This window comes from Lepeophtheirus salmonis, chromosome 1 (genome assembly GCF_016086655.4).
Source record: "Lepeophtheirus salmonis chromosome 1, UVic_Lsal_1.4, whole genome shotgun sequence".
NCBI lineage: Eukaryota > Metazoa > Arthropoda > Copepoda > Siphonostomatoida > Caligidae > Lepeophtheirus > Lepeophtheirus salmonis.
This window is the reverse complement of record NC_052131.2, coordinates 51,040,855-51,052,937: the sequence shown is the minus strand read 5'-3', so window position 1 is coordinate 51,052,937 and position 12,083 is coordinate 51,040,855. Positions and strand designations below refer to the sequence as shown.

Below are 12,083 nucleotides of genomic sequence, written 5' to 3'. Positions count from 1 at the left end.
AAATGTGATTTTTATAAAATCAAGAAAAGTCAATTCAATATCAATTTCTGATATGTTTGAATACTATAATTACCTATATTTTTCATTCAATGTTCTCTTCCACCAGAGAACATCCTCGACTCGCCGGACAGGAAATGAGCATCTATTGATGATGAAGGCCGAGTCTATAGGGTATTATACTGTCTTGATGGCAGCTCAGAGCGAATCCAATTTTAGATGAGAAGTGTGGAAGACATTTTTGTCCAAGATCCCCCAAACGATAAAGTCTAAGGTGTTGAGGTCGGGGCTGGATGAGCGGAAGTGAGCCTTCATGTTTCTGTTGCTCCAAAACTTTTGGTTCTCTTTGAATGTAGTGGGCAGTAATGTGATTTTTGATGTTGTAGGTATTCCAAAACGAGATGTCAATGGTCTCTGTAGCTTTTGTCAATGACAATAATCTCGCAGATGCGTTGCCTTTTTTTGTTGTAGCTCCGACCTATTTACATTATTTAAGATAAAAACAAAACCTTCTCATTTTTGTTTCAGCTGTCGTTTAGTTGCACAACGGTTGTATAATGATAAAATTCTACTACAAATCGGAATGGATCAACCAAGTGGCTACATAAAAAGTAATCATATTTGGATAGATAATAGTCAGATTAAGAATCCTGACACGATCATCTATACGGACGGGTCTAAAGACAAAGACGGAAACATTGGCGCTGGATGGGTCATCGCCAAAAGGTGATGCATCAATTTGTCATTCAATGGCTTCATTGAATAAAGATGCTTCTGTGTTTCAAGCAGAGATTTTTACCATAACACAAGGTGTAGAATCTCTTCTCATCTACGAAAGAAACCCCTGAAGAATGTAATGATCAGATACGACTCCCAATCAGCAGTTGCTGCAATCTTTAATTTACTTAAAACAAATAAAGAAGTTTAAAAAGGTAAAGAAACCCTCATCTAAGGAATAAGAGAGAAAAATATACACCTACAATGGTACAGAGGACATTCTGACATTACAGGAAAAGAATTTGTAGACCATCTTGCGAAATGGGCTACTGAGAGCCAAAATCAGTCTATTATCGACATGCCTCCAAGCTACATAAAAAGGTAATTCATGAGTTCTTCTAGCAATATTGGTGTGCTCGATATGAAAAAGATCAAAGTATGAAACATACTATGCTTAATTAGCCAAAGTCGAAGTGTATCCTGCTCGAAATAGAAACATTGAAACTCATTGTACATGCTTATACTGGACATGACCCTTTTCTGGCCCACCTAAGCAAGTGGAAGGATGCAAGCTCAACGTGGGATGTATGTATGGAAGTGCAGACCATCTTATCAATAGATGCCCGCTCTATCTAACGAGATACATCAAGCAATGAATGAAGGAAACGAAGACATTCGTATTTTAAAATTTATGAAATGTAAAAAAATAAAATATATCATTGAACAAAATTTTAATGTAAACTAGGGCTTAGAATCTGCTGTAGTAGGAGAGATACCCCTTTGTGTGGTCATGTTCGTTGCCTTATATTTGTAGAATTTTATTTTATGTATGTATGGCAAGCAGTAATAAATATTTAACCAACTAATTGCGTATTGAAACATTACAATTAAAAATAAAATCCTAATTAAATACGACTGGTTGTTTATAAATATATTTGAAATAGCTAACATTTTTCCACAATGTTTAATTTTCAGGAACACTTCCTTGTTGAAATTGGAGAGCAGGCTCAGAGGATAGAACTATTCGAAATTTGTTCTACCTATTAAATGCATTAGTATACCGGGAAAGTGTATATCGTACCGGTATAATGAACAATTATTTCCCATTGCCTCATATAATGCAAAGACAATTTTTGTCGTTACACGCACAATTTTTTTCCCCACTTATGACGTAAATTCAAATAAAGAAGATACAAACCCGTTTTGTATGACATAAAACATCTCTTTAGTTTGGAATTTGTATTTTTTAAAGGAAAATAAATCTAATGGAAGAGTTTATATAAATTTGTGGAAAATACGCATCATATCTATAAAAGTTTATTAATCGATCCTACGAATATGTAGCTGTTTAATTATTCAAAAAAAATTATTAATTTATCCTAATCGACTATTAATTATTCATGGCCCTTTATCCATGTACACATAAGAAGATCTTTTTAGTCATCATAAGGGCATTTACATACGAAAACACAGCGTGTCATCAATAAAAAGTAAGAAAAATCGATATTAATTACAGTAATTTCATTTTCAAATTTTGATTACGGCTAATGCAGAAAAATGGCCATATTGTATGAAAATGAACTATCCAAAATTGCATTGTCTACGAGGTCAACTTAAAGTAACACATTCTTTTTATTAAAAAAATTTAAATATAAATTTTTTGAAAATTATTTCAAAAAACTTAAGATATTTACAAAAAAAAGATAAATACAAAAATTAAATTATAAATATTAAATTTTTTAGAAAAAAATTCAACAATCCCTAGCTATTCACAAAAAAAACACATTTTTTTTCGAAAATCCATAGTTATTCGCAGAAAATTAAATTTTGGAATTTTTTTTTTAAATTTAACTTTTTTTACAACAAATTTTCTAAAATTAATTTTTTTGGATAAAAATTTTAAAATTGGTATTTCAAATATTAATTTTTTTGAAAAAAAAATTTAAAATTGGTGATTCAAATATTAATTTTTTGAAAAAAATTTTAAAATTGGTATTTCAAATATTAATTTTTTTTGAAAAAAAATCATAAAATAACTATTCACAAAAAATTAAATTTTATAGAAACAAATTTCAAATATTAAATTTTTTGGGAAAATAATTTCAAAAACCTTTAGCTATCCACAAAAAATTTGCAATATTATATGTTTTCCTCTGTTGCATAATTTCCCTGAATAACGAAAAAAATTCCTTAATTTGGAATGCCCCTGAATGATGTTTATCATAATTAAGTAATGCAAAATAACTTTTGTCTCCTTTCAAACTTTGAATTACATGGATGTGCTACATATAGATGAAATCGTAGGAAAATTAATTTTTGCAAAGGTTATTCTCTTACTGAATGACAACTCTTCCGAACTAGCCGTAATGGAATTTCGAAAAAATTCTAAAACAAACGTCCCTAATGTACGTAGTTGTCATTATATTTCATTTAATTATTTGCAAGATGCTATAAAATCAAGGAAATCAATACAAGCCCCACACCGTATGAAGCATAGATAAAGGGAGGAATTACTCCGAGGTGGATTCCTCAATTATACTCCAGAGTACAACAATGACTTCAACTTGTTGCACAGTGCTGCCAGACTAGCTAATTTTCGGCTAGATCTATCTGACTTTTAACTCAAATAGCTGGAAAAAATATCATCTAGCTGATAGGTAGAAATAGCCTTAAGTTGGTGAAAAAAGTTTAGAAAGAATGCTCATTAAACTACACTAAATCTTTTTCATAAGATTTTAACTCATCACTGTAATTCATCTTCACACTGATTGGTTTATTTATTTTTGCAATTTTTTGTGCCAAAGTCTAATATCTAAATATGTTATTTGCTTTAGCAATGAAAATAAATTGCCAATTTGCATTTTTTTATAAATGTAAATTATAGTATTACATGATTTTTCATTTATTATCGTAGTTTTATGCTGTAGTATTTTGGCTTCTGCTATATATCTTTCGTTTAATAACCCTTTTAAATGTAAAAAACACCATTTCAATGCAAAAAGAATAAGGGTTTGGCTTGATGTAGTGACAGTCTTGAATAATTCGGACTCAAGAAATACTTTGGATATATTTAATTACTTGGGATGTTTAAATAGTTTAGAATATATCAAGTGTGTAATTGAAAACTAGACACATTGAATCAGGAATCTTACCAAGTTTTAATTCGGAAACTAAGGAAACAACATTAAGTAAACTTTATACATATATTGATTAGAACATGCGTTGCCATTTCTAATGTTCAATATAGCCTCCATGCGCTACTGAAAGCTTTGATAGATAGTATTAATGTAATCGCAGTTCCAATGTTCTTCCAGAGTAGCCTTGAGTGCTTTCGAGACTCGATGCCCTTGTCCGGCAGCCCCTGGCTTCGACAGGTGGTCAGAAGGCGATGATGTGACCAGCCTTTAGGCTCTTCAGGTTATTGAGAAGTGCTTGACAGCACTGAAGCTGTCACTGACGAACTTTTTGTGCCAATGACAGATGCTTAAACATTATCAAACTTTTCCCACTGTCTTTTTGTCAGAGTTCCGTATGGTGCTTTCGGAAAGGTTGATTTTTTTGCCATTATGCTCGTCTGGACTTCTTTGGGCTGATTTGTGTATCCTCTTTGATGTTATTTGGATTTAATTTGGCTCGGGAAATACTTCCTTTTGATTGTAATACTGTCATTAATGGCCCTCTTGACTTATTATATAGTTTGCCTGCTTGTCTATTTCAAGTTTTGGATCTCTGTTTATGTGTGTTCTGGGTGAAGTAAAGAAACAATATGGATTCTTTTGTCTCTTTTTGAGGCTATTTTTCTATTGATGGTGTTTAATTTTGATGGCGTCAAGACACACAGTTTGTCAGAAAATGGGTGTCCTTATCTTACAAATTCCTTTGTTTTATAAGTGTCAAATTTCAACTGTGCATCTGGTAATTAGGTATGTCTTTGAGCCTCTTCGACTATTTTACACAAGATATCCCGATTTTAACTTCTACACCTTTTTTCAAAAAAATTGATGGCATAAATAGATGTGTGTCTGAGCTCTCTTAATCATTAATGTAGCCGCCCTTCGCGGCAACTATCCCTTCCAAGCAGCAGTGGTATTCCTGACAGGTGCTGTGGATGTGGTCCTCTTTCATGGGGTCCCAGTGCTGGCTGTCAGTGTCTTAGAGGCCTTCCATGGTTGGATGACGGGCACTGCAGGCGATTCCTTCGACGTGCACTAAAAGCTGTCGCCGAGAGGGTTGGCATCAGGACTCTAGCGGGCCAAAATTTTCAAAAACAGTTCAAAAGAAATCAAAGGACTCATTCTAAAGAGTCTTCCCATCGAAAAGATGGGTTTATTTCATTGTTGATGTCAAAAATGGCCTCTTAACCCTCACAATGCTTTTTCTACTCACTTTTTTGATAGCTCTCTGAAGTGAAGCCCCCAAATATATTGGATGGGCACTCATTGACTTGAGTTGATTATCATGTTTTTTTTCTTCTTTAACTCTTTTGCGTCCATTTTGACCTTCTTGATAGAGCCCTTCTTCCTTTCCAACGTTTCTGGCTTGCTGACGGCGTAGACAGTGATCCTGGAGACGTTCAACTGTCAGGGGTTCACGAATGGAAATTCGACGATCACGTTCAAGTGTCATTTTCTTTACTTGAACGTAAGCTAGAGAGCTCAGGTTTGTTTTGTTTAGCTGTAATGATATTTCATTTTAGTATTTTTAGTCATTTTTTTACCCGATCTAACACTATTATTTGTGAATATATGTCAGAAAAGATAAATTCTAAGAGTTTCAACAAAAAAAAATAAAAAGAAAAGATCAAAGAACAAATAACCCCACCAATCACTTATGATCATGAATATGAAAATTTAATGAATCCTTTCCCGGAAGAAGTTAATCATTCATTCGAATTTATTTCCAAATTCCTCTTGCAGATTTTCTAATGTAATGTTTAAAAAAAATCAACAACACATTTTTCGACTATCAATTCGTGTTGTGTCGACTTGAACAATTATTTATTTGCTTCAACTCGACTTGAGTCAATTACTTTTCGACTAGAGTTAAATGGCGATGAGTTATTTGTAAATGGTCAAAAAAAGTGGGGTAGACTTTAAAAATAGTGTATTGAGTTGGCTTGACTTGCTTGTTATATAGTGTATTTTCAATCCGGCATGAAATTGGAGCAAAATCACCGAGGAGAACAGCAAGACATCTGATCTATGAATAGAGTAAGCTGAGACGGTCAGAAAGAGCAAATAATTTTTGCAAGGCAAAAAAAATAAATAATAATCGGGAATGTTTTGCATATTTCTGAGGAAGGAATTTCCGACGTTGATGATAATGTGAATAGGCAGAACAGCTGCTACATAACAACCAAGTATCAGACAATTTCTCAACTGCAGTGAAACATGCCTTCAGAACAAAAAATCCCGCCAGAACTTTGGTATTGGGTGTTGTGGAGTGGATTTTTGTGGAGAGGAAGGAGGGGCTCGATGCAGATGCATACATCGAACTTCTGGGTAAGAAAGTGCTACTTTGGGTCAGAAAAAAATTATGGGACAAATTTGTTTCCACTCAAGACGGAAACAATGTCATGGGGCCGCTAAGACTATGTACTTCTTTGACCTCAACGTTGGGCTGCCCTCCTTTCCAGATGCGAAACTCTTGCACTATTATATCTAGGTGCGTCTGGGGGAGGGGTGTGTGCTACTCCCTGCAGGAGTGTCTAGTACCTAGAAGGTTCCATCAAGAAAGAGTCGAACTAGCACGAGACCGAATACATAGCCCAGGATCCTATATTGAATAAAAGTTGTGGGCATCACCATTTTTAGATGATTCTGTTCAATACATAATCTCTCATTTAAATTTTACTCTTGAAAAATTGAAAGTAATAAAACGTGTAACACTAGATAAAATCAACCCTGACTCTAATCAATTTTTTTGAGTTTTGTGGTGCTACTGTCCTTAGTAAAGGATTATATAATCAATTACAATTTCTAATGAGGTTATAACATACATAGTTAGTAAGTACGTCATTTCAGCCGTTGAAGTTACTATAAAAGATAAGTAAGGAGTGGTCCTAAGACTGACAAATTCTATTTGGACAGAACTGATAGGACCCCAGTTTTTTAAGTATTTGACCGATCCAATCCAAATGGTGTGTAAGACTAGTTTAAAATTTGTTAAAACGTCTTAAAATCCTGTTATTTCATGGGATCCTCCTCAAAGTGTATGATAAACCTTAGTGGATATAATTTTTTCTGTTCTTCTATAATTTATAGACTCAATCGACTTAAGTTGACAGAATACTACAATAAACTACACATTTGTACTACTATGCATTACTTTGCCTTATATTGGAGTCAGTAAATAAGCCCTTCTTCACCTCCCCCTCCCCATTTGACCTTTGCAAAAAAATAATAAATAGACAAAAAAAAAACTTTGTTGAAAAAACAAGTATGTACTTATGTTGTTAAAAAAAAACTTATATAGTTAATTGATCAAACCTTGTTAAGAGGGGGTACATTTGTCGCAATGTATGTATGTGTGTATGTGCCCTGTTGTTTTTGTCATATAATGCAAAAGTTCATCAAGGCAAATAAAAAGTCGGGAAATAGTCTGTGTAAAAAAAGATTTTACTTTTATTTTTCATTCAAAATTGGCTGTTTGTATGATTAAATAAATAAACCCACTCTTCCTTTAGAAATATAGTTTTATAAACAGCTTACCGGGTATAAACTAAGCGAGAAATAGTTGTGCCATCTTGTGGCAAAATAATACAACTTTCTCAATTATAATATTATTTAATAGAAGCGGTAGAGCCCGAAATTACCCGAAGTTATTAGGGATCGAATAATATAATTTAAAAAAAAAAATATAGAAGATATCTTCCAAACACAAATCCTCGCCATTTTTCATGTAGCTACTCATGCAATACATGCATAGATGTGTTCTCCTCCATAATGAAATAATAATAAAAAAATTGAGAAAAAGGAAGAAGAAATAATTTGATAGCCAAGGGGCTTATTTCTTGTGTTTTCTTGTCTGCCCCTATACTAGGTATGCGCTTATGAAATGAGACTTTCGGCTATTGGTCCCTAGGTGTCGCCAGTTAGACATTATAAATCGGTAAAAAATCTAAACGCTTATTTCGACATGTGTGAACAATATTTAATTCATTGCCTGTATAGTTTCATTCAACAACGCACTTTTTTCTCGCGTAAAAATGTCTAATTTTGTGCCTACAAACTACAATGTCCGAGCATCATTGATTTTCTGTTACCAATTGAAGAAAAGCGCTTCTCAAGCCATTCAAATGCTCGTGGAAGCTTACAGTGGACATGCTCTAAGAAGGCCTATGTGCTTCTGGAGGTTTGAAAAATTCCAGGAAGGTGATTTTGACGTGAAAAATAAAGAACGTGGCCGGCCACTGAAAAAGTTTGAGGACGCCGAATTGCAAGCATTGTTCTATGAAAATGATGGACAAACCGTTAATGGTGATAGCTACCAACAACAATTGGCCGATTTGAACCATGCTATACGCCAAAAATGCCCATAGTATGAAGCCGAAAATCACAAGATAATTTTCCTTGATAACAGCGCAACACCACATCGCTCTATAGCCACCCGCCAACATGTTGAGTCGTACAACTGGGAACTTCTTGCTCACCAGACATGGCACCTTCCGATACTCACTTGTTTGCATCGATGGGCCACGCACTCAGGGATTTAAGCTTCGATTACCACGCTGAAGTCAAAAAATAGATCGATGACTGGTTTGGAGCCAAAGACTAATAATTTTTTGGAAAGGCATCGATAAATTGTCTGAAAAATGGGAAAAATATCTGGTTTGCGAAGGTGTATACATAGAAAATTAAATTTGTAACCATTTTTCACAATAAACGTTCAAAATTAAAAAAAAAAGTCTCATTTCATAGGCACATACCTGGTATATAAATATGTCTTGTAGAAGATCATGTAGGTGTAGTGTCAATGAATGCAGCTGTTGACCTGCCTGGGATTGAATTGGATCTGGACTACATCTGTAAGCCCTGCGTCTCTTTCCGTAGTATGGTGAATAATTGAATAGAGAAATAGCTGACAGGTTTGGAGATAGTTTTGTATAATATAAAATTCTTGTTACAAATATCGGCCGAAATAAAGTGTGGGGATATTAAATCTGGAGCAAGTTTAGACCTCAATCTCTTGGGAACCCTCAAATCTATGTTTATCAGATTCAAATGGCAAATAGTATACGAAAAAATACAAAATTCTTGTGACATCCTCCGAATACGAACACTGTGAGGCCATTATTGTGTAACTGTTTACGATGTTACCAAGGCTTTTGACGGGCGGGGAAACCCTGCAAGAAGGACTCATGATCGTTTTGGAAAAATAGGAGATAATAAACGATTACACAATTAAAGTCAATGGACATGTGGCCTCTTAGCTCGCCGATTGTCATTCAAATGTGATATGTTTTGGTTTGAAGGCTGGTACTACGTAAAAAATATAGATTTATATACATATACATTACCCTTATATTTTCCTTATTTAAAATCCTCATCCTGTAACTATTCAAGAAAAATATACAAACTGTGTTAATTTTAAGTATCCAGACGGTATATTTATGGCCGTTTTACGCAAAAGCAAAATGGCAATATTATATTTCTCAAAGGTTAGGTTGGATAAAATATGTTGTATTCTTTGTCTAATTATCTACACATTTTCTTAATAAATTATTTTGATAAATAAATCAAAGACTCTTTCATTTAAAGATCGATAAAGATAAAATATATACCATTTACTATGAGGTCAACCTTAGTCTCTTATTTCAAATGAAGGCTCCAACGTATAGCTAATAGCCGTGGGAAGTGTTGTTTCAGAGTTGATTTAGAACTGAGAACGGAAGTCCCTGTCCGGTACATTTCAGTCCTAGATATCAGTCCAAACACTTATAAAGTTCGGGCCTTGACGATCTGACTCAACTTTATTTCTTCTTTTTTGAATCCGTTCTTGTACTGACAGTCTGAAGGACCGTCTATCTTAAGGACCGATCCCAAGGACTGATGGGATCGGTTCTAAGACTGAACTGAATATAGAAAAATATCTCAACACTTCCCAGAAATTAAGAGCCCATAATAGAGTAGAGTAGGTCGATGAAATAATAGTGAGGCGGTTATATTTATAAAGCCAAACAATAAGTGTGGCCCATCAAAACAAAAGTAAGCTAGAATGATGCGTATTCTCTGTCATATTGTCGTCAATGGATGAATGGAGCATTATCGGGCTTAAATTAAACTTTATAAACCAAATAAAGGTTTTATATGATATCATATATTCTTGGGTATCATCCCAAAAATTTGAATACAAACTCTATAACTGATAGATATAGGTCAATGAAGTATTGGGCTGTCCAACATAAGAAAATATACATTGGGCTCCTTTTTTGATTTTGTTCCAGACTGTTTTTATGATAGCGCAACAAAAATTGGGAATTATAGCTCATATTCTTCATTTTGGTATATACTGCTTTTGTGTTGACACACAACACATATGGGTTTTCTTAAAGGATGTTGTCGCAAAGGCTGTTTTTTTGGGTAGAAAAGAAATAAATAAATATGTAATTTTTTGAAGAGAGAGGAATAAAAAGAGAGAGAATAGGAGAGAGAGAGAGGGAAAGAACTGTCCGTGTGCTCTACTGAGCGAGCGAGTCTCAGGTCCTTTTTTTTTTCTTTCCCTCGCTCGCTTTTTCTCTTTCTTTCTATTGATTTTTCCCCTCTTTTTTTTTTTATCTTCTCCCTGTCCTTCAGTATTTTGTATAACCAAAGTATAATTATTCCCGTCACGACTTTGGACTTCCTCTCCTTTTATGAGTGTGTTTCGGAGAGTGAAGTTATTTTGTTGTTTATATCCGTGATGACTAATAGGAATTGGCAGCCTCCACCATCAACAGCTGCATTCAGAGTACCCACTCAGACAACAACCTCTTCTTCCAACATTATTCAATCAGGAGTACAATTAGACTAAGAAAGCAAAAAAGTTTGAGCAGTGGTGAACCCCCCTTTCCCCCCATTTCTTTGAAAATAATAACACAACTTTGGAAACGCTCAAAAAATGGATCATCGGACCACAAATACGTCGATGGAAGGGGATGATGACCTAAGTGAAGGAGATCTCTCGAACGATGAAGAGTCCTTCCATGAACATGAAAACTCTCGAACACATTCAGTGTGCCAGAATAGCTCAAATTGTATGAACATTTACTCACATTACAATGATCCTCCTTCAGAGTTGGACCATACGCATATCCGGCGGAGTGCCTCAGGGGTCTTCCGATGCACTGGGGATTTGGATCGATCTTCCTATCACGATGAACCTCTATTATTGGAAAATGGTTGTCATATTGTATATTCACCGCATCTCCTTCTGGAAAATGAAATGGGGAGTACGCCGGATGCGTTTGAAGGGTAAAGCCACCATTTGTAAAAAAAAATAATTAAAATATGTGTAATGCATAGGAGTGTGACTTTTGTTGAGAAAAAGTTGAGTTTCAAGAAAGAAAGAAAAATAAAAGTGGTTATGAGTATCAATAGCGTCGTTAATTGCCAGTAATTAGTAGCACATAGAATGTAATAAAATAACCAGATAGCAATTGCACGCGTGCTTACTCACCTTAACAAAAGTCGCAATCCTAATGATTTAGTTTTAAAGATAAGGTTTTGTATCGGTCTCAATTCCTCAAAGTCCTGCTCTCAATCCCTTAAAGGAGATTAAACTATATTTTTTCCACTTGCGTCAATCTCGATCCCTCAATGTCAATGTCAATTATCAATGATAATATCATCTTGACTAGTACATACTCATTTCCTTAACCATTTTGTTTTTATAATTAAAATATATATTAATTATTTACAGGCTGTGAATCCCTTTTTGATAGCAAATTCCTTTTAAGTTGTGTGTGATTTTTGACCGTCACAATGCCTTTGAGAACGGTTCACCGAACCTTGCTTATGTACAATTGTTTTGAGTATATTTTTGCTTCATTCTTTAAGACTCATTTGATAAATGTTGTAGTTTTTTGGTACTTGCAAGACTCACGTCAAGTCAAACAAATCAGTATTTGACCGTAAAATATCCCATTGAAATTTGTCTGTCAAGTCAAACAAAAAACTAAAACAGTTTTCCCTTCTGTCTTTATTTTCCTACTTATTGTAGCCCAATTGTCCTCAATTTTTTTTTATATCTCCTTTCCCCACATTAGTAGGAGTTAACTAAGTTTTCTTCCAAGAGCTCCATTCGGTCCACCATTAGAAAAAACACAACACGAACAATATTAGTAGTACAGTGGATTTGAAATAGTTTGAGTTGATTAAAGGTGCAACTCG

General features: G+C 34.3%; 1 protein-coding gene across 6 annotated transcripts in view; it reads left to right on the top strand.

Annotated features, from left to right (window-relative positions):
- The first annotated feature begins 1,876 nt into the window (after window positions 1–1,876).
- Glut1 (Glucose transporter 1) overlaps window positions 1,877–12,083 on the top strand; it is a 71,092-nt gene continuing 60,885 nt past the window's right edge. The window contains exons 1-2 of one of the 6 annotated variants that reach the window (XM_040727401.2): window positions 1,877–2,204; window positions 2,268–2,332. Coding sequence is in view for 2 of the 6 variants with exons in the window: in XM_040727398.2 (XP_040583332.1) it covers window positions 10,813–11,165 (353 nt within the window). In the remaining 4 variants the exon portion in view is untranslated. Of the gene's footprint in view, window positions 2,205–2,267; window positions 2,333–8,418; window positions 11,166–12,083 lie in introns of those variants that run through there. The other 5 variants (XM_071894095.1, XM_040727400.2, XM_071894094.1 and 2 more) reach the window with 5 other exon arrangements.